Source organism: Phalacrocorax carbo, chromosome 6 (genome assembly GCF_963921805.1).
Source record: "Phalacrocorax carbo chromosome 6, bPhaCar2.1, whole genome shotgun sequence".
NCBI classification, from domain to species: Eukaryota; Metazoa; Chordata; class Aves; order Suliformes; family Phalacrocoracidae; genus Phalacrocorax; species Phalacrocorax carbo.
Window position 1 is genome coordinate 30,445,510 of NC_087518.1, and position 23,055 is coordinate 30,468,564.

Below are 23,055 nucleotides of genomic sequence, written 5' to 3' on the forward strand. Positions count from 1 at the left end.
CTGGGAGATTGACCATTTTCTTTTTTGCTCTATTATATTCTGCAGAATATTTTTAAGCAGAGCAAGTATTTCTAGTCTCTCTCAGCCACTTCTTTATGATACTATATTATTTATGTGATCTGATGTTCCTTTGTATTAAATATGAGCTTTTATGGCTAGTTTCAAGCTGGATTTTTTTCCTCTAGATATTTATTCTAAGCTTTCAAAAAATGCATATATGAATCTAGAAGGTAGGCTGCAAGGTTCTGTGCAGGAGGTGGGCAGCTGGGATTACCGTCATGCTGGGGTCAACTTTCTAACACAGCAGATATAATTTTGTATCTTATAAGGAGGAATTAGATGGGAAAGAGTGAGGACTGGGGCAGGTTTTGAGAAAAATCACCATGCTGGCTGTTTAGTTAGAGGATACCACAGTATCTAATGTATGCAGACAGCAGAGGCAAAGCGCCCTGGCTGCCTAAAAGACTCTTTTGTGGTGTTTTGCTGTAACGCTTGGCAAGGCTACCCTTGCTTCACACCCTTCCTCCCTTGCTGAGGCACCAGAGCGGAAAACCAGCTGCCAAGGATCCAGACAGTAAGGAGGGATTTAAACACCCCAAAGTACTTTTCCTGTGTTTTCTAATAGATGAAGAAGTAAATAACAATCGGTGTCCTGAACCCTCTACCATTCAGCCTAATTAAGTCATGTAATGCTATTAATAAGCAGGAAGGCTTTGCTGAGTCTCTGGGGGAATCCCAAAATGATTCTTTTTCATCCATTATTTAAAAATCCATCACAATGGAAAATCACACCCACTGAATGGTGGTATCATAAAAAAGTCATATCAGACCAGCTTGCAAAAGAGATGCTCTCCTGTCACAAAGAAGGGGATACCAGAGTAAATGTCTCCTGAACCAACTGTCCTTCTGCAGCTGGGCTGGCTGGGAGCACGTTAGCAAGGGAGGATGGGGAGTGCAGGGGGGTCCTTGGGTCCACAGAAGGATTTGGTCTCCCCACCTGCAGAAATCAGTGGCAGGGGCAGACAAACACCGTCAGATGCATTTAGTTTCCACAATTTTCAATGCGTCCCTCTGTGAGAATACAAAGTTACTACAGCAAAGACAGTTGCAGACTGATAAATTCATGAGAATAACTGAGTTATTGTGGCCTGTATAGCTCAGAGCACAGAATTTCACCTCACAAGACAGCATCGCACTGGGGACAAGACATAAACCCCATCTCCTGCCAAGGACACTGTGTGTGTCCGAGCTTCCAGGCAGGAGGGAGGGGGCAGCCCTGGCCTCCACAGCCCTTTGGCCTCTTGTTTCAGGAGCTCCAGGACTGAAACCTGCTGGTATCTGTGAGCCCAAGTCTGGTTTTCAGACTGAACCACCATTTCTTTAGCCTCAACCCAGGCTAGCATTTTTGTAGCATCATTTCAGCGTTCAAGAAGGGAGGAGTGCCATCACAGGGCTTACTGCTTAGAGGGGTTTTCTCCTCCTTTTGGTTTTAAGAACCAGGCAGCAGAGTGCGAGGGTAGTTTTGCAAAGCTCTGGCTTTCCCAGAAGAGGAAGGCTCCTGCTCAGCAGTCTGTAAGCGCCCTCTGGTGCAAATGCAGCTGGCTGGCTTCAGCCAGCTCTGCCCTGCAGATTTGTCCAGCAAACATCCATGATGGGTGTTAATTAGGGTGTTTCACATGGTAGAAAAGGGGGTGACAGCCACCCTGCACCATGAAGGCAGCATTCACCAGGGGAAAGAGCCTTCTCTGCAGGTTGGACATCAGCACAGCATTCGGGAGACCTTGCTTCAGATTATACTGAGATTTTTGGTGGTAAATGGGATTGGTCTGGTGGAATTGAGATGCCCATTTGGTACCTGGATTAGGACAGAGAAAGGCATAGATGGTGCCATCTAGGCACCCGAGCAGAAGACTGGGTGGTAGCAGGAAGGTTGGAAAGAAAGGGGAGCTTCCAGATTGCATGAAAAGGTAAATTTGAGGATAAGTAAGGGAGGGGGTGCTATGTATGCAACATGGGCCAGGAGGGCAGTGAATGATAGTAAAAAAATTGCTGGCAAGATGACTAGAGCAGTGAGGAAGTGGGGGAGGGGGGGGGGGGGTGGAAAGCCTTGAAAAAGATGAGAAAGAGCCACTCAGGTTTGACAGACTGAGCTTGATGTCCAGACAAGAAACGTGGGGAGAAGCTTGTAGCTAGGTGGGGATGCAAAGAATGATTAATGAGACAATAAACCATCAGGGCAATAAATTATGCCAGTTAGGTGCTGAGAGCACAACACACAGCATGTAGCTAATCAAGAGTTGGAGCATTCATTAATTTACCCCAGCAAATGGGCTGTGAGTAAGGTTTGCTGAAGGTGGTGGCTGAGTCCAGGGTTCCTCAGGCTCACGGTGCCACCAAAGTGGAAGCATCTGAGAAATGAGGGAAAGAAAATGGAAGAGTAATCAACTCCCTGGGATACTGTGAAATATGAGGTGCAGCTGCAGCTATTTCTGAAGCGTTAGGAAACCCTAGCTGCTCATAATTATCTTCATTTCTTCATAGGGGTTATTTACTAGCATGACAATTTGCTGTTAGTTGAAATAGTCTGAGATTCTTTGCAACCCTGGCTGGTGTTGCTTTGCTTGCTGTGTATCTGCTGTAGGTGAGGGTGCTGAGGCAGGATCCGCACCAGGGATGTGCCAACCTCCTCCCAGTCCTGCAAAATCAGGGCATGCTGAGGTGTGATGCAGCGATATGAAAGGCCATGCGAAAACTGTTGAAAAAGCAGAACAGGAGGGAGATGAAGGAAAGCACACAGCCCTTAACAGAAGGGATTGAAAGGGCTGAAGAGTTCAACACTATTGCTTTAGCCTTGCAAAGTTGACAGGATAATTAAAATGAAAGTAGAATAAGAATACAGAAAGTAGAGGTGAAAGGCTGTTTGGTTTGAGAGTGTTGTTAGTAGGGCTGAATTCATCTTGGTTTATTTGCTTTGGCTAATGACTTAAGGAAGTTTTAAACTATTGGGTTATAATAGAGGACTGCAACATCCCTGGAAGACTAGAGGAGCTTAAGAGTAAGCCCACTTATATAAAGCAGGACTTACAGGCTAGTTGATGGGGTTTGGATTCCTGAAACTACTGGGACAACCTATTTAACATGTAATTCCTATAGACCTGCAATACTAGTAGGAGGATTAATAAATTCATACAGACTGTTTGTTAGGAAAAAAGTGGTTTTAAATTAAACAAAATAGCTGTGTTGGGTTGCTGATCCAGAAAAGAGAAAGGCTAAGATTGTTTGGCTTTAGTAGTCTTATTGATATTTCAATGTTGTGTCCAAGCAAAAGATCCTGTGAAAACCCTTGTCCAGCTTGAGAAGGGGTTAAGAGGAGACCGTGTTTTTCTTCTAGTGATTTCTGAAAAAGAGAAGTGCTTTGTGGTGATGCTGAGGGCCACTTTGTAGGGGATGGGATCCTGCTTAGGGTGTGATTTTGAAGCAACACACCTTCGCCTGGTCACTGCTTGCTGAGCAGCACTGCCAGGGACTGCATCGCTGCCACGCAGGCGTGCCCTGGCAGGTAGGGGCAGATCATGAGCCGGTGCTTTGGCGTCCTTTGCTTGCCCAGCTGCTCCACACTGAGATTACACACAGCCACAAAGGCATACGTGACTCCAATGGGAGGAGCCCACTGCCCAAACATATGCGCATGCTTCTGCTTATTCAGCATGAAGAGCAAAGTTGCAGTAGTTGCTCACTTTCATCAGCTGTCTGCTGCAGTACATGTCTCTTGGCCGCTTCTTGCTACCACAGCTCCTCTTTATGCATCTGACAAGGCTTCCTGCTTCTTGACCAGTGTTTTTTCACATAAAATGTTCTCTGTGTGTTGCAAACAGTCAGGCTGAGTACAGGACAGTTCGGGTGATGATGCCAGTAATGCTGCAAGGAAACACGATTTGCATAAACCAAAGCAGACGCTCACTTATTTAACTGGGCATTGAGACTCACCATCAAATCCATGCCAAAACATCACTTTGCTTTTCTGTCATTCTTTACTCGGTAGGGAAGCTTCAATGCAAATATTTCTCTGAAGCAAGAAAAGACTTGAAAGAATAATCTCCTGGAAAATGATACTCTTAAGATTTTAAAACATACCTTCTGTTGGCCAAGGGTGATCAGTAAAACAAATCAAGCTGTGTTTGGCAAATGAAACTTGAAAAAAACCCACTTAAAAAGATGGTAAGATGTAGCCTGTAAAATTTTCTGAACTGAAATAAGAGATGAATTTGCAAAGGTGTCAAGGGCATACGTATGTCATGGCTCATGCTTCCACAGATGCCTCACAAACGCTTAAAGCACAAGTATGTTTGAATACTTTAGGCACAGTACCAAGATACCACGGGTTTAGGCATGTTAATATGCTACTGCTCTGAACTGATACACTTCTAAGGGAAGTCTCTTCCCATCTTTATTTAGTTCCTGGAACACCAGTGGCTCTCATCTGTGTGCTTTTGACCTGACACAGAGAAATACTTCAGTGGAATGTAAAGGAACAGCACAGCTGGCTCTGAACTCATTTAACATCCCCTTGTTTACATTGTAATACATATGGGACAAACAGTACAGTGATTTTATTTATTCTTCTAATTTTTTTTCCTCAGAAATAAAGAACCACCACAATCTAAGGAGGCTGGAAAAAGGCCTATATAATCATTTCTCAGTGGGACATATGGCAGAAGTCAAAGCCTCTGGATACAGTTTCTCCAACTCAGCTTCTGGACATGCAACTGGGTAAGCAGTTTTCAGTGTATAGAAAAGGAGGCACAAGTTATGCTCCTCTTTCTGTGGCTAGAAACAATAAAACGAAGGAGAAAAGCCAAGCATCAGTCATGCAGCAAACTGCAAAATGGCAGTATTTCCCACAAACTGAAGCAAATGCAGAAGAATTTGCTTTTGGGCTTAAGCATGTGTTGCTTAAATATAAATTCTGCAACGTGTAGCATTTGTTACAGTCGCCTTCACACAAAACCAGCTCTTTTCCAGCACACACTCACACTGAGGCTGAAGTATTTAGCAGCTTATAACAAGGACAATTTACCTGGTGGTATGTAGCCTAGCAAAATGTAAGATTTACTTTATGGAATAAGCAGTAGAGTACATGAAATACCAATGTTAAGGTCAAACACAGCATGAAGCACACAGGTACCCTTTTAGGGCAGTATGGCATCGGACCAAAGTAAAATTACGTTTTTCCTCCACGAGGGGAGCAAGACTGAGAGAGAATTTGTCTTTGCCTTTCTTCATGACTGAAGCCCACAGACCCACGGTCTCTCTTTGCTGCTTGGGGGAAAAAAGCAACCATTTTGTTTCTGACTGCATCAGAACATACACCGCCTCGCATATGCTTGTCTGATTACTCTAACAGATCAGGGTGCACATCCATACAGTTGTAACCCAGCCAAGCCCAGCCTATGCAAGATCAGGTTAAGAGCTGAAAACAAAAACTGCCAGAAGCAAACCTTTCTGAGCTGGTATTACCTGCCAAAATGGTCACCACAGTGAACCACAGCTCACATGTGAGGAGCTAGTTGTAAGAAACTACTGTTGTAATGTACAGCAGTGTGAAATATTTCCAATAAAAAGATGAAAAAAATAGCACTAGTGCAAGGGACAATATCAGAGCTGCTTACGTGCTCAGAGTAGCTTCCTGGATTAGTGAGACTGGGATAGGCTCAGCAAAGCACCTGGGCATCCACAGCAGCCTGTTCCCCACAGAGTAACGAGTTCCCCAGGTCATCTTGGTCCCCCTGGGGCAATGGTGCTAGTGGCAAAGCTGATAAATGCCTTTGCCCGAAGGTGCCATGCAGAGCTCTGGGTGGCAGCGCACCCTTCTTCTCCGAGTTTGTTGTCAAAGCTGGGAGGGGTGATCTTGGGCTTGCAGCACACGAACACCCTGAGGGCTGAAGTCTGAACAAGCCAGAAAGCAGCTGCCTTCCTCGCCCAGACCAGGTGCCTGCAAAACACTTGCAGGATCATCACCCAAATACAACGCCTGACACCACACACGGTGCAAGGGCCTTCCTGCCCTGGGCTCTCCCTGCTAGGTCATTCTGCCTCCCAGCACATTTAGCCAAACTGGGTTCAAACTCTGCAACCATCAAAACATCCACTCTAGTCATAGGGATAGTAAAGCTTAAATAGTCTTTTATTTCCAGCTTCGTTTTTTTGGATTCTCTCCCATTCTTATACCCACGCAAAAAAAGAGCTCTTGTGTTTCACGTTTTGTGGTCCTTGGCCACACATATGTCATACGGACATTTTTGTACTTGAGAAGCTGCTTCTGGGATTCTATTTGATTTCTATGGAACTCTTAAGTTTAACCTGAGGAAGATTTCTATGTGAAAGACAGAAAATTGCCGTAAAAGAAACTGAAAGTTAGGTTTATTTTCCTCTTAACTTACTCCTAGCTGAAGCACCTCTCCGGCAGCCAGTTTAACTAGCAGAAGCTATGTAAAAAAAAAAATATCCTAGAAATTACAATGGGTTTAGAAACCTGCTTGCTGAATGAAGCAGATAACGGCTAGTGTGCACTCATAGCATAAAAGGTGACATACTTTGGTGACAGATAAAAACATGCCCCATTGTTACGCTGCTCTTCAGAGAGCTTTAAGCACTAACATCACAGTGAAGCACTAAAAGCCTGTTGAAGCTATTTCAGACAGGAAACACAAGGAGAGGGCAGGTCACCATTTAGATAACTTCATTGCACTGGGACGGACCATCGGTCCTTAGACAGCTGTCCAATGCTAAGTGGAACGAGAGCCTGGTGGTGTTTCTGGATCGCGACTTTTAGCATGGTGTGTGTTTAGCTACGTGGGTAATGCTACCCTGGGGCAACACTTCCAGGTGTCATTGATCCAGTCATAACCTGCCTCCATATGAAGGGCTGGCATCTGCTCGTAGGTTCTTCATCCAGAGACCCCTCTTTACTAGTCTACACTTTGTTCTAGTAGCCTCTGGTATTGCTATAGTCAGTTTTTCCTCTACAGATAAAAATTTAAAATGAGGTATTTCTGTGGTAAAGTCTCTTCTCCAAAAGCAGGGGAAGGAAGGTAAGTGTTCAGAAGTGTAACCTGGGAGGTAGCATGAGTGCTTCTACAGAGCGTCTTTGTGTTAACACTGTCAAACAACAAAGCTCTTAACTTAGTATTGGTACTCCTGCCAGAAACCCTTAAGATTTACCTTTAATCAATATTTACAATACAGGTAAGGATATATTTATTCTGTTATGAACCTGAACAGATATCAAGGAGAGACTAACTTTGGAAACATCTCACAAGTATATTTATTAGCCAGGAGCAATCCGTCTCAAAAGCATGACCCATTTCATACTTCAAATGGCATTTCATTACTGTGCAGCTGCACAAGCCTCCATTCTCCCTGAACAGATGCTTGATAAGCAGAAGGCAGACTTTAACACACTACTTATTTACATACATAAGTTCCTGAATTTGTTTAGGTTTGAGGACAGTAGTTCAAGAACAGTCTGTTTGTCTTAATCATTTGAAAAGCTTCTTTCTTTTCTTCCTCCACTGTTTATTGTCCACATCTTCAGTATCGTCAGGAGGATCTGGTATTACAAAGCCATCAGTCACTTTATAGTAGACTACTGTGGAATCTGACTCAACTATGGCCAAAGTAACTGACAGCGGGGTGTCAGGATCATCTTGTGGGAGAGACGCTTTCTTCATGATTTCTCTTATCCTAGAAGAGGAAACAATTGGTTAGAAAGGAGTCCACAACCACCTAATGCTGGCACAAAAGTAGAAGTGCGCCACTGCTATTTTTATTCAGCCTGGTTTTATACTGCAAATATGTCTTCACTAATATTGTAATTAAGCATAATATCTGTTTGAATAAAAACCCAGGGTTGTATAATCAAGCAACAAAATCAAATAATGAGAACCTTATAAAAATATACTCGGTCACATACATCTCTCCTGGAAATAGCTCAACGCGTCCTTCTAAGCTTTCTTAGGTGTACTACTGTGCACATGCCCTGACCATCTTCAACTACCACAGCCATAGCATGGCAATCTCTAATGGCCTTGTTTCCATTAGATTAAACAAACAAACAAAAAAAACACCAACAGAAAACCAAAACCACACAAACCCAAAACCAACAAAACCAATAAAAAACCACTATCTAACTAACACATGGTGTTCAACCAGAGAAGAAAATAATTAAGACTTGTTCCATTTGGACAGTCTTCCTGTCTCTGTGCTACAGTTCTCTGCCAGTCTGTGGAAGACCCAGGAAACAGAGCCAGGTTTCTCTACCTCCCTGTCTAGACTAGAAGCCACAAGACTAATGTTCTTCAAGGCAGTCAGCATAAATAATGCCTACCTTAAAAATTCAAGACAAAGTTATGCAATTTTTCCTGTTCAGCTTATTTGAAGAATAACATGCCAGCTGCTTTTCAGTTCAGACCTGAGGACGACATTGATTCCTGGAGTCCCTGTACTACTGTTCTGACTGGGGAGCAAGTCCTGAGGTAGTGCAGTGCCCAGGGGCAGAACAGTAACACTCCCCATAGCTCCCTGTGGAAGTGCTTGCTTTCTCCTTCACCTAAAGGTCAGGTGCAACAGGGCTCAGATTGCCAGGACAGGTTACGCTCTGGGGAGAGGTCAGCTCCACAGTGGGAAAGAAAAATCACCCCTTGCTTCATGTGCCCCTGAGACCTCATTCAACACAAAACATGCATTTCTGAAGCTGGACACTGTAGTTGAAAATAAGGCTCTTTCTAAATGCATCAGCTTTCAAAGTTTAATCATCATCTTCCTTCCAAACCTCTTTGATCCCTTAATAAAAGCCAAATGGAAAGCGGCAGAGAATAAGCAGCAGCCTGGAAAGCCTATGCTATTAAGCCCATGACCCTCTTAAGTATCCGTGTTCTGAACTGTTCATAATTCGACTTGGCTAAATTCAGTACTGCCTTTTCTTTTGCTTTCACTACCGGCCCATAAATAATGCAGGGCAAGGAAATACAATATAATTAGTTAGTCATTTCAGGCAACAGAGATACTAAGGCTGTAAAGAGCCATATTCTGGTCCTCCTACCATCAGCACATTTCATAGCAAGCTAATAAGTAAGGAAAGAGATACTGTATTGGCCACACCTGCAAAAGACTCATACTTCAAGCAATGCAACATTAACTTCTCTGGTCCCTGCCACCTTGGCACTGCTTTGTCTGCAAGTTTCCTTGGCAGGTGCTCAGGCTCAGGCCCTTGCTGTGGGAACACTAACTGCACTGTGGGTATTAATGAGAGCGTAAATGCAAGCTTGCCTTCCAAAGCTGTAGGCAATTCATGGATGGAGGTGCTCTGAAACAAGAAAGAAATGCATACCACTATGAGCAATGCCTCAAATACGGCAAGGCCTTACAGTGAAAGCACTATCTTGTGAGAGGGGTCATGTGTCTGCTGGAGTTGCACCAGTAAGTACCAAGTGAATTGCAGGCATGTGGGCAGGCACCAGGAGCGCAGCAAGCAAGGACAAACAAACTGAATGTCTAAGGCACGGCAGTGAAACGCTGTACCTCCGTGCTGGTGCTGGGCACCTGCTGCTCTTGTCACTTCCAGCCCCTCCTTAGGGGTACCTCAGCACCACAGCAACTTGCCATAGCTCTGGCAGTTGATGAAGGCCAGGGAGAAGATTCAAGATGTCCTTCCAGACATGCTACACGTGCACAGAGCAAGAATCCACTTGTCACACCTCAGTAGCTCATATTTGGAGGAAGCTCTGAAAAAGTCATCAATGATGAGGCCAGGCTACTGGCCGAGACTCACTGAGGAAAGAACTATCCATGGCTTTTATGGAGCAGTGGACATTAATCTCTCTCTTTCTCCTAGGAATGTGAAATAGAAATAACAATAAAAAGCCAAAGAAGAGGGCATAGCTGCCCAGGAGAGATATTTTGGGACCCAAAGAAACCAAACTTGTATTGAGTGTGGACAGTCCCATATCTGGAAGCGGACTCAGGCAGTGGCCTGTATTTACCTGTCAGCCAGGTCTGAAGTTCCTTCCTATTTTCTTTAGTAACTGTCAACATTTCTCTTCCTAGTTCATTAGGGGGATGGATGTAACAATGAGGCCTTACATCTAGATTTCCCATCACTTGTGATTTCTTCTTATACGGTCAAGCACAGACATCCAAACCTTTATTTCCCCCCATTCAGCACTTAAAAGATACACCACGATCCCAAAAGCAGCCAGGTCCTGACAAAAGACTAATGACATTTCTTTGCATTCCTGACTACTTTTTGGGAGACTGAGTTTCAGGCTTTATGTAAAGAGCACAAAGACATGCCATTGCCTCAGGATGATCAGCTAACACTGCTGTCCACAAAGCCCAATGCTTTCCACTGCCATGGGGAACCCGCCTCTATTGCCATAAAGAATTACAACTGCAAATGCAAGATTCTCCTCCCTTTTCTCAACACAGGCAGCCCCAAAACAAGAGCTCGCATTCATGCGTACCACAACCAGCCACAACACAATGCAGCACATCTGCGGATTAGTGAGAGGGTATCTTTAAAAGAATAAGCTTTGGAATTCAGGAAGTCTGTATCAGATGCCTGCGTTTTCTCTCCTCCCCTGAAGGCATCACTGTTAACCTCTGCATCCAGCATGTTCACAAAGTTTCTCTGCAGCAGCAGACATTTCAAAGAACGAGTCAGAGAACATCTGGGTTTGTGTTGATTCTATTGCACTCACTAACTGCCACAAACACAAAGATGAAATACTGCTGGAAGGGTATAGGTTTTTTATCCTTTTGATATCTCTAAAGCCATCTATGAAGAAAAAGGCAAGAAGTATTCTTGGCCTTCTGAAATTCAAAGGAATGCATGTTTGACCTCCTAAACAAGGCAATAAACCTTTATTTCAAGAGGTACAGCCCTCTACACTGCCCATCTCACACAACAGCTGCGCACTCAGTAACTAAAATGAAGTCCTAAACAAGAAGGCCATGTATAACACCTCCCCCCAAAAGAGCTGGCTTCATTTACTGTTAATGGTTACAGATAAGGTCCTTAACGGCCAGTGTATCTGCTACACCATACAATTGATGTCAGTTATAAAAGATGGGGTTTTGCTTCAGTAAAAGTAGATTTAATGTTTCTGCAAGTGTCAAATATTAGAAGCCTCTGGAAGAGCCGAATTCAATACATGCAGTACTTCAGCATACTCCACCAACAGCCTTGATAACCTCCATTCACCAGCATCCTGACCAGCCTTTTCCTCATGAGTCACAACTGTGTTAGGACACATTCTGCAAACATAGTTCCCACTGATACCAAGTGGTCCACAGTGACTCTGCTTTTAGTTCCCCAACCTTTACTGGCTACACTCCAACAGCATGAACCCCACAGAATCTATCGTGTCGAGCATTTGGCATGGACTGGCCCTACCTGGCTCCTCCTTTTCAACAAGCATTCAGGTATGCCCACTCCCATGGCTAGACAGTGAGTGGTGAGGCACTGGAATGGGTTGCCCAGAGAAGCTGTGGATGCCCCATCCCTGGAAGTGTTCAAGGCCAGGTTGGGTGGGGCTTTGAGCAACCTGGTCTAGTGGAACGTGTCCCTGCCCATAGCAGGGGGGTTGGAACTATATGATCTTTAAGGTCCTTTCCAACCCAAACCATTCTATGATTCTATGACATCAAGTTTAAAGCAGAACGTACTTAACATGAGAAAAGTTGCAGCTGAGGAACAGTTAATACTGTTCTGCAGTATCTGAATAAAAGCTTAGCATGTTTTCAACACAGTCTCAAGTAAAGGCTATGTTGGAAGAACGCACCATTCCACTTTGTCATCTCCTGAAGCACACATCGTACAACACAATACTGAATCATCTTAGTACATGTTCATCCACAGGCTGACTTGTTCATCACCTCAGACCTGCTCATCTACAAGCTTGGCCTGGCCAGGAAGATCGGGGACAGTCAACCCTATACTTGCCGCTTTCTCAGGATTTACGGCAGTGACTACCTAGTGAAAAATAAAAGGCATCCAGAGCCCCAAGAGAGCACATAGAACAATCAAGCATGTGTGCTGCTGCATGCACAGTGAGAAGTCTCTATGACTTAAAATACCCTGCAACCACTCCTTTCCCTTCTCTCCCCCTCCCCATGAAGAAAAGCCATTGAATGTTAAAAGAGGCAACAGAGAAGCTTAAGGTTTCCCATACAAAAAAGTACATCCCAAACAAAGGCATCGCGAAAGAAAAATAACACAAGGTAGCGGAATACAGACACCACAAGAGACACTGGAAAGTTTTATTTAAGTCCCATAAATAGAATAAGACTAAATATTTTTTTAATAAGAATTATCCTCTGTTGCAGATCATACAGTCCAAAGTTTTCAGAATAGCTTGAAAACCCATCTTTAAAAACTGATGTTGGCTGCATGTTTGCTGCCAGCTAGGATCTGCTCCCACTGAGCCAAATGGAAGTGGGCTGAAACCCTCAAGTTTCTACCTAGGAAGCAACCTCACATTCATGGAGATGAAAAGGATTTAATCTCAAACGTGTGAAGGAGACACTGTTATACAAAAGTAAGGGCTGGAATTTCTAAAGCCCTTTGCATCAGAAAAAGAGCTTTAGAAAAGGCTACAAACTACAGTCAGTCAGGACTGCCTTTCTTCTACCAGAGGTTTAACTAACTTATCATCATACAAGGACCACTGCAGCTAAGGTAACAGCACTATGAATGTCATCCTGCACCTGCCTTCACTGCTGCATTCAAACTAAATGGCAACAATGAACTTACATGGTCTTCAATTGCTGTTGCAATTAATAGCTTAAAAACAAAACAAAACCCAACAACAAAACAAAGAAATCCATAAAAATCCATTCAAAGAAAAGAGGGGAATTTTCCATCTTTCCCCCCTCTTAATTTTTTATTAACAAAAGGCTTTTGTACTAGGCAGGCCTTCAACACACATCAGAAATCTGTACCGCCATTCCCAGTGATGTGCTCCTAAGAAAATAACATTGCCCTTCTCACTCCAGAGAAATAAACAGGTACAGAACCAGTGAACTGCAGGCAACTGTAGCTTGAGGTTCTAACTGACTGTCCAAAAACTAAAAAATAAGAGAATCATAAAGGGAACATAACACAAGCAGAAAGTTTTGTGACAAAAAAAAGAGTATTTCAATGATGCTTCGCATGCAAGTACCTCTGGGAAGCAGCGGAAACACTGAAAGCTCAGAGTAGTTTTATGGTGGTTGCATAGTGCTCCGCTGAGCTGGAATGGAACTACTGCCTTCCCGACCATAAAAGCCAAAGGCTTCAATCTGCCCTTTATACTTGGATGAATAATTCATTGCAGGCTTGGCCAGCCCAAACAGCTCCCTCCCCTCCATGCACGGCAGGGCTGGAGAGTCAACACAAGTTGGTCTCTGTACCGCTACAGAGATCATTGCTCTCTGCAGCGGAGTGCACCATTGTACCAGCCTTGTTCACACAGGCCCCGTGACAAGAGAACCAAGGCCAAGGAAACCTCCCATAAAGCACAATACCTTGAATTTAGCCAGCACTACAAAAACAGGGCAGCATGGTTCACCATCAAGAATGCTGCTCCAGACCTAGCTGCAGGGCAGGCAGTGATATCAACTTAGTGCCTTGAAATATATGGGAAGAAGCAAGTGGTGGTGGTGGGAGGTGTAAATAGACACCACTATTACTTGGGATTTGTTTCCAAACTACAGGAACATGGGATGCCAGAAGAAACGAATGTTTTTGTAATGGGGAAAAAAAACCTAAAAGAAAATACCACGTGCCTCACTGGTCAGGAAAGGGAATTGAAATCCCTAGGAATATAAAGTCTTTTTTCCATGGAAGTTGAAAAAAGAAAAGACGACAAATTATGCAAAAAGGAGGAATCAGAGTTCAAAGTTCTACAAGATACACCAACTACAGGAGGTTCGCTCATAGTACTGCATACCCAACTCAGCCATATGGGCCACATCAATCACTTCTCAACTATTAATAAAAAGTTTGCATTTAGAAGCTATTAATTACATTTTCAATGTCTGATTTATGGTATGAGTAAACTCAAGTAATGCTTATAGCAGAAGAGCTACTGACAAAACTGTGAAGAGGATGCAAAATAAGGAGCACATCACACTTCCAGTGCATTTAAAATAACAGTGCTTCTTACAAGCAAAGCCACTTCAGATTAGAGGAAGATCTATTTCACAAACTATAACAAACTTTGCTGTCTCCATAACCTCAGGCGACTGACTTCATCCTTCATTTCCAGGACCTGCATACAAAAACCAAATACGGCAGTGACATATCATTTAATCTGATGGTTTATTAGTAACATTTTGCTTAGACAGTGTTATTTGTCTAGGACAGACAGCACGTAATTCCATTAGATCTGGCAACTAACTCCCTGATCCTTGGAAGGATCAAGGCTTTCAATGCTATCTAGAAAATCCAGCTGTCAACACTGTGAGTAGTCCTACACTTGCTGGTTTATGCAAGTAATTTCTGCCAGCTTTGAAGCAGGACTACCTGTACTTAACTGCTTCATACCCTTTGGGGAACCACAATTCTGCCAGGTACTGGCAATTAGGTACTTGGTATGTACTAAGGTGTCACCTGCAGTAGCGAACAGCAAACACCTCCCAGCCAGTGAACCTATTAATTCCTCCTGCAAGTATCAATCACTGCTAAATTCAAAGGCATACAAACACAAGGTTCTCCAAACCTCAGCCGGCTGTGCGTGGTTGAGAGAGTGGTCCAAGACAGACAGAAGTTGCCTCTTATTCTCCAGGTCTTTACTCACCAGAAATTCAACAATGCTTTAAAAACCATGCCCGCACAGCTTGAAGCCACTTCTCAGATTGTGTGAGACTACCGTTTGCATTGGTGGTCACTTTGCTCCAGATCCTGTAATTCTGCAATTCAGTGAGTTACTGTGCAGCCTTACCCTGGCAGGGTGGGATGATCAGCTTCCACCAAGCTGTTTGTAGAAATGGACAGTGAGCTTAGTAAACCAAACAGCTTTTGCCTTAAGCAGTTAACTGTCATGCATAAAGTGGACACGATGAACTCTTATAACAGGCTAAAAAACATTAGGCGGATTACTTTTTTGTAGGGCACTCACATTTATCATTTGCTTAGGTGTCTTGCTGGGAATTTCCATAGCGATTTTACTATGGTGTTTTAAGGACACAGTCCCCTGCGTGCCAGCCAAGCCAGAATCTTCATGAGGCACCGAGGAAGGCAGAGCATGCTGAAGTGGCTAAGAGAAGGACACCACCCCTGCAGCCCCGACCCAGGCCTTACTGGTTAAGCAAGGAAATGCTGCCCATAAATGCTATCATTTGCTAGCTGCTTTTGCAGTTAGCACATTTCCAGGACAGAACGTTTTCACCTTCCCAACCCCCACCAACAGCTTACTTTCAACATTAAGTGAGCTGCATTTGCTTGTACTTATACCTCTTCCTCTACCATTAGCAGGTAACACAAAAACCCAAAGCATTGCTTTGAACAAAACACCAAAGTAGCTAAGTACAAAAGTTTTCCTGCCTACCGAGAGCATGTTGAGTAAGTCAAGTGAGAAAATACCATGTAAGACATCAGATACCCAACAAGCCTCCTGCTATCAACAATCACAAAATATTCATCACTGTCAGAACAAAGATGCAGTAGAACTATAATACTGTTTCCAACTCCTTCTGTAGGATGCCCTTTTAACAGCCTCCCTCTATGCTGCGTAACTTTGAGCTACAGTTATTGTCTATACCCCCTGTTTTTTGCCTACTGTTCCAGCAAAGGAGCCGAGGAGTTGATGCTGTCCTTTCTTTATGAAGACAGACCAGGCCCCTCTGATCAGTGGTGACTGCTAATGAAATGCCAAACATGCATATGCACATGCACATTCAATAACACAAATACAAGCACATACAATCTTCCTGCCCAACAACTTCTGTGGGTATCAAGCACGTACAGGCTCTAATGGACTCACCCGGCATTACAGCCCAGTATTCAGCTCATTTTAGTGACAATATGCTCTATGTCATTGCTCTGCAGCAAAACCTAGTCACAAACTGTACTTTTACTCAATGTGATGCATTCATTCTTTGCTTCTGTAACACATATCCTTCCAGTAATGGATTCCATCCACACTGGTGCCAGAAGCAGAGCAAACAGTATCACCACAGTACAAACAAGTTCAGAGGCTCCAAAAGAAAAGCCCCAATGAAACAGTAAAAGATAGAGATACTGTACTGTATGTATGTCCCCTGTTATTAAAAGCAAATTAGAACATACTTGCTGGCATTGATCCAATGCCAGGAATCAAAGTTTCCAACCTAGGTGGAAACCTACTACATTACACAAGCACAACAACTCAGCATGTAGGCAAAATTTCTCCAAGATCCCATATCCTAATTTGCTGCCTTCTTTTCCCACCTAACATCTAGTTAGAACTGTGAATAGCTATGTGTCCCTTTCACACACATACAGTGATCTGCTTCTTGCAGAGAAGATGAATGATGCTCAGCATTTCAGTCTGCAAGACCGCTTAGTAGCTTCCATGTGTTGTAGAGATCACACAGTATTTCTTTATAACACCAAGCCCACAAGAGTGATTGACCAATATTTGCAAATAGAAGATTTTTTCAGCACATAGATATCACTCAAATCCATCAATATCTAGTAAGTAATTTTCTTCCCCTGCACAAAGGAATTGTTTCTCAAGACACTAGCTTAGGAAAACACAGAGCAGAATTAAGATGGAAGTCTGCTTGCAAGAGACTGATCTGTCACTTCTAAAACCTAAAAAAACCCCATAGCATGTCTAAAACATCATTCCTAGAGTATGCACACACACTCATCCTCTAGGTGCAGTTCATTAACTAACTACTACTGCGTCAGGCTGCTACCAACACAGCAAGAAGAAACAGCAAACACTAGCAAGATCTGTAAAGCCAGCCCTGAGCGCATGCTCCTAGCAGAAGCAGGAACAGAAGAAATCGAACAATATACTACCATACGATGCAGCCAAAATAGTTTGGGTCTTCAGAGACATCACAGGAAAGAATGGCATACACCAGCAAGAGAAGGTGGTTGTTATTAGAGAGTAAATCATACTGTGTGTTTGAGGCTGCTCTAAGGGCCAGTTAAAGCATACTGTAAAATTACTGAAGCAGAATTTCTCTAGGCTGCGAATATCTGTAATATCACAAAGTCATAGCTGTGTTGTTCTCAGCTTGAAAGTTACTTAGTCTTGTGTGTGTAACAGAAGTCAGTCAAAAATCACAGCTCAAGGGGCAGTTACACATTAGACTCCAGATAAGTAAGAGGAATTTCCCGTTTAAAGTATTGAAAATGTACTTTCAAAACAAACAGCAACACAAACCAAACAAACCAGGCTTATCCATAGATTCGACAATAAAAAAACCCAGGTTTATTCTTAGACAGGTCCAAGAGGATTTCTTTCCTCTTAGGTACTTTAAAGCCCAGTGACACAAGAAGTATTGCTAGATTTCCCAGACTACAAAAAAGCAGCACAAGAATGTTCAAAACATCAGGTGTGAAGTTCTTGTATTGTAACCTTGCCTCTCGAACACATACTTTGATATCCATTGTTATTTCCTAGAGCATATGCAACTTCTAAACAATATGAAGTGTTTTATCAGCAGCAGGAGTCAGTCACTGCAGGAAGCTGACATCAAAGGCATACCACTTTCAGGGAGGAAGAAGCAGAGACTGTTGTAGCTTAGAAAAGTCAAGAAACCTCAACTTCGCACGTACGTTTGCAGCACCCAAAATAACTCTGCCCACAGGTTGAGATACTGCTTTCCTCTGGTACTTTGTTTCCTCCCCCTTCCCCTCCTGACCAAGACATCAGCAGCCTGTTAAATATACCTGTGCTTCATCTGATCTTATTGGTAACATGAGCCAAACACTGACCACATCCTCACCTCTCATGGCTTAATGATATGTGCACAGGTACCGGCACCATCACTTGGAGACTGTCCTGTTCTCTTTCCCGTGCATGCAAACACACAAGCTGCAGTTCTGCTACTCCAACATGCTTCACTTCATGCCAGTTTCTCCCTAGAAAAGTTCATCATCAATGAGAAGGAACAGGACACAAAAACACAAGTTTTAATCATTCAAACATCAAATTTGGTATTTAAGTTAATGTCTTACGTTCCGTTTTCCCACCCTCTCCTCACAGGACTTTTTCCATGAGAGACAACTACCCCATTCAACTATTGAGTTCCCTTTCTGAGAAACAATCCTGTTAAAAGAACCCTCAGGAGCAGTACTAGTCTGCTGACTCCAGAGCTACACTGACTGACGGTGAATAGGGATCTGTCTGACAAAGCTTTGTTTCAGAACGGCAAAAAGAAGGCAAAAGACATCTTTGTCACCTGCAGCACAAAACTGTAATCCAAATTTGAACTTTATCAGTACACTAAACTGTGAAGGAGCGGGTGCTGAAAGCATGATTATTGATGACACACAGTTCCTCCCTTCTGCTTGAAGGGATAAAGTTAAAAGTTTTCATTGTGGAACTAACAGAGCCTTCTCTTAGAGTCTATTAAGGCATTTACTTCAGAGGTATAACAATAACAGGCACAGTGCTTTCTGGCCTGTAAAATCCCTCCCTTCCCTGACCCTGAGAACCACCAGCCTCCAAGAGAAACTGAAGTATTTTCATGAGGCTGGCTGGCTGCCTACGCACAGTCCCTTTTCAATAAATCCAACTTGGGAGAATCAGGCAGAAGTTTACATATCGCATAACTCTGCTCCACTCTTGCAAGACACCAGAAGACTACACTGCATTTGTCATAATTATTGCCACTGGACGTCCAATTTATCTTCTTTCCTACAGCAATCCTGCCCTTTCCAGAAAACAGCACCCTAATCAGGCCAGCACACATCAGCTGTTTGCTAAATAGTAATCAGTAACTTTGACATTAATTTACAAGTGAGGACTCCATTACCAGCACAACCGCTGAACTTGCAATTTCACCTTTCTATGTTCCTCCTTCTTCTACTCATCTTTTGCTTTTTTTTTTTTCCATGCTGAGTGTCTTTGCCCTGGAACGCCTGTACATGTAACTGCTGGACAAAAAGGACCTTGGTCTTCATAAAGGCTCCAGGTAGGCACAGGATAGAAATCTTCAGCACCAAAATACCACCCCTTTCTTAAGTGACCATCACTGCATTAAGTTTCAAAAACACCACCAAGGACTTTTGTAGGAAAGGTCCTGCTAGTGCACAGACTTTAATAGCACCTGAAGGCAAATATATTTGTTGGGATGTCTACCCAGTCACTTCACTGCATTACCTTCTAAGAGGTCCAGGTACACCACAAATGCAGCATAGATTTGAGCACTGTCAGATATATCAAGAGACATCATTTCTGTGAACTGAAACCCAAAAAACAACGTCAGTGAAGAAAAGCAGTAGTTTTACCAAGAATGAACAGACTAAACCCAGAATCTGTAGAGCTGTCTAAGCCACTGAAGTCTGAAACCCATTTTAAGGACTGACAGGCAATTAAAAAAAAAAAAAAAAAAGAGTTGTTTTCTGACAGTATCTTAAGAGGTCTTTTTTCCACATTCCCCCTATTTCAGCCTTTAAGAAAGCAAGCCAAATAAATAAGTGAGGAATAGCGAATAGCAATTATTTCTGGAACAGATTTAGCTTGGTGGAAAAGAGCTATGAATTTTACCTATTTTTACTGCAGTACATCAACATAAGATGACGGCCAAATTAAATACCTCCATGTTTTCAGTATACTAAAAATGAAGACGGCGTCAAAGTGTAAGACACTTGCGCTTTCCAGCTGTGATTTCAGCATTTACAGCCCTCTCCCCTCCTAAAAGCGGCAATCCCCACAACCCCTCACCAGATCAGCCCCCTCACCAGGCCCAATATAACAAAACACGTTGTATTAAAATCTCCTCCTCAGGCACCCCTTTTCAGGTGGGGAGGTGGGGGGGAAGGCTTCCCCCGCCCCGAGATGCTCCTCAAAGCCACGGTGTAGGTGGGGAATCCTGTCAGGGGGAACGGGCACGGGTCGGAGAGCGGGACCCCCGCCCCAACGGGGTGGGCCATAAGGGGGGTGTCGTGTCCACCCCCGGCCCATCAGCGCCCGAGCAATGAAGGGCCGCGGAGCTTCGCGCCCCCCACGCCGCACCCAGGCCTACCGTGGGGTGAGTCACCATCCAGTTGCCGCCAGCCGCCCCCGCCCAGTCCCACGACCCCCGCCCACCCGCTGGGGTGGCCCCCGCCGGGCCGCAACCCCCCTCTCCCGCGCCGCCCGCCGCCTCCGCCTCCTCCATGCGCTCCCCAGTGTAACGCGGCTTCGTTCCGGGCGGCGCCACGACAACCGAGCGCTCCCCGGAAACTGCGGCGGCGGCCCTTCTGTTCCGCCTCCACTCTGTTCTGCTCCCCGAGCTCTGCCTCCACGGCCAGGAGCGCTGCATTAAACCCTATTTACGGCCACGATGACACATAGACCTCATCACAGTGGGTCCTTTTGTCGCCCCCTTTTCCAATTGCAAGATCTTATTTCGCAAGGAGGCTTGAGGATTTCAATAACTACCTCAAGCAGGAGGAGGAGGAGGAAGCCCAGAAAACAGGGCCAGGAGCTGCCTGGTCCAGTGTGGAGACCAAGGAGGCTGTGAAAGAGATGCAGAGATTGGATAAGAGACGTTTTAGGGGAACAAGGCAGGGTTTATAACCCAGGCACAAATTTCAGCCTGTTTCGGTTTAAAATATTTTCTGTGGAAGGTGGGGAGCACTTCAGAAATACCTCACGTTACGGGTTTCTGTAGAGCACCTCCACACTTCATTTTTTCCTTACCCCCTACAGGCACCATAAGGACAACAAAGGACCATCCAGAGTTGCCTCGAGCCACACCTGGGAGCCATGGCTTTGCCATCCTCACAAGGCCAGCGGAGCGGCTGGCAAGGCTTTCCTGAGACATGTGGGCCCCTGGCACCCTGAGGTGGGAGGGAAGCCTGGGGAGAGGCAGAAAGCCAGGGGAAAGCAGCCGTGGCCGCATCGCTGGAGGGCGTCAGTGTAAAAGATGGAAGATTTTAATCCTGAGGGAAAAGGGAAAATAATCGTGGGGAGAATACACTGCAGGTGAACGTAACAAAACCTAATCTGAGTGAAAGTCCCCTTGGAAAAAGAGAGAAATTATAAAGGGAAACGAAGAGTAGAACAGAAAGAAAAGCAAAGAATATGTTATTAATGTATGGTGTCCAAAGCTTTTATAGGTTGGTTAAGAGATTTAGATTCAAGGCATTGTTATTAAAAGCACCTTGGACTGCTTTACTTGCAAAAATCTCTGACTTCTAGCATGGGTATGGTTTGCCTAATGCAAAGTGTCCCAGGTCTGGCTTACCAGCTCCATCTGTTTTTTGATAAATTTCAAACATTGGCTTAAATGAAGCCAGGCCTGTCTCTTACTGCATTTTGAATAGCTTCAAGCTGGTGTCCATGGACAAAAAGAGCTGTGTGCTGTTTTTGACAGAGCATATTGGAACATCGGATGAGAGACTGCAAAGCCCTCGCTTGCAAACTGTGCTCATTCTTGATCACGCTACACCAGGCAAAATCTGGCTGACATTGGGAACTGCCAAACAGCTACACTCATCAGAGGAAATACCAAGTGTTATCTTGAGATGATCAGATTGATGCAGGGCCTAGTGAAAAACGAACAGTGTTGACTTTAACCTGTCTTGTTTATAAGACTAATGATTATTACGTAATAAAGCATCAATGAAAATTAATCTGTATGTATTGAGTACCTAAACTGGTGTGTGGTTTGTAGCCACAAGAAATCATATTGGGGCCCACCTTATTCAAGCAATTTTGAAGAGGTTGTCATGTTTAAAAAGCATTGTTTTAGCCAGGACTTCAGTTCCCTGGGCAGAAAATAAACAAACAAACAAACAAAGAAAAAGGGAAAAAATAATCCAATCTCTGAAACTTTCATGGAACAGTTGGCAACAGTGGTTCACTCGGCTGCTGGTAAAATAATTGGATGGATTTGAGTCCTCAGAGATGAAGAAGCAAATGAAAGGAATTAGATTACCCTATAGATTCTTGTAGGTCCATATATATGATATGTTTTGTCAGAAGAATCGATCCTCTGCTTTCTACTGAGTGGGAAACAAGTCTAAATTAGAAGAAAGCTGCCTCTGAGAGAATTTGTTACCTGCCGACTGAGGGAATATGCCACTACCAGAGACAGTTCTCACAGCTGGACTGTTCTTAGTTGGTGTGGGTATTTAGAGGAGGCTGAAACAAACGGCCGAAATTTATTTCTGTGGGACTTGTGTCTGCAAAAAGCTGTTTCTTCCTCAAAGCTAGAATATTTCACTACTGGGTGGTTTATTGTCCTGTCACAGCAGGATTGGGTCTTGGCTTAAGAAAAATACAAGCTCTAATTTTGGCCACTAATAAGAAATCAAAAATATATACAGATTTATTTGTATATGCACATAAAAATATATGCATTTATAGATGTAAGAATTACACGAATTGTAAGGGTAACTGAACTTTCCAAACTTTCACCCGTGCTGCATGGCTGGGAGTAAGAAATTAAGCTGAGTTGACTCATTTCTCTTACGCATGAAGAAACATCTCATGTTTCAGGCATCAACTGTCCTCTCTCCAGGGTAAGGATAGATTTTTTTTTTTTCTTTTGTGTACCAATATGAGGCAGCCAGCAAAGTGAGTTGTGTGAATGAGAGGAAAGTAATTTTGAAGAGAAAATTACCATTTGCAGGATGCTGCTGCGGGTGTTGCATTTGCCCCCAGCAGATCATTATGGTTCTGATGCTGTTCCCAATGCTGCTGGGAGTAGTCTGAAAAGACCTGATGGCACTTTAGATTTCACTGGAGACATCAAGAGCTGCACAGGCTAAAACCACACACAACCTTCTGCAAATGTCCAGACGGCAATAATGCGTAATTGGGTGGCACCCTTACGCTTTGCGTTGCACATAGTACAAAGTCATGG

General features: G+C 43.8%; 1 protein-coding gene across 2 annotated transcripts; it reads right to left on the reverse strand.

Moving 5' to 3' along the window:
* Positions 1-6,163: 6,163 nt before the first annotated feature.
* On the reverse strand, positions 6,164-20,376 carry TSEN15 (tRNA splicing endonuclease subunit 15). 2 transcript variants are annotated; one of them, XM_064454386.1, is made up of 4 exons: positions 20,227-20,376; positions 19,362-19,443; positions 17,983-18,118; positions 6,164-7,743 (listed from the first exon to the last, which is right to left on the reverse strand). In XM_064454386.1, exons 1-4 carry the CDS (start codon positions 20,359-20,361, stop codon positions 7,539-7,541), a joined length of 558 nt encoding a protein of 185 aa, XP_064310456.1. In that variant the 5' UTR covers positions 20,362-20,376; the 3' UTR covers positions 6,164-7,538. The 2 variants fall into 2 exon arrangements, with proteins under 2 accessions (XP_064310456.1, XP_064310458.1); XM_064454388.1 differs by having other exon boundaries at positions 20,292-20,371.
* Positions 20,377-23,055: the final 2,679 nt, after the last annotated feature.

Excerpts from the sequence above, each read along its gene's own strand:
- TSEN15 (XM_064454386.1), bottom strand. The coding sequence starts at position 20,361 with ATGGAGGAGGCGGAGGCGGCGGGCGGCGCGGGAGAGGGGGGTTGCGGC. Across the intron at positions 19,444-20,226 it reads GGATGGTGACTCACCCCACG|TTCACAGAAATGATGTCTCT; the intron begins GTAGGCCTGGGT and ends TTTGGGTTTCAG. Across the intron at positions 7,744-17,982 it reads ATATCATTAAGCCATGAGAG|GATAAGAGAAATCATGAAGA; the intron begins GTGAGGATGTGG and ends TTCCTCTTCTAG.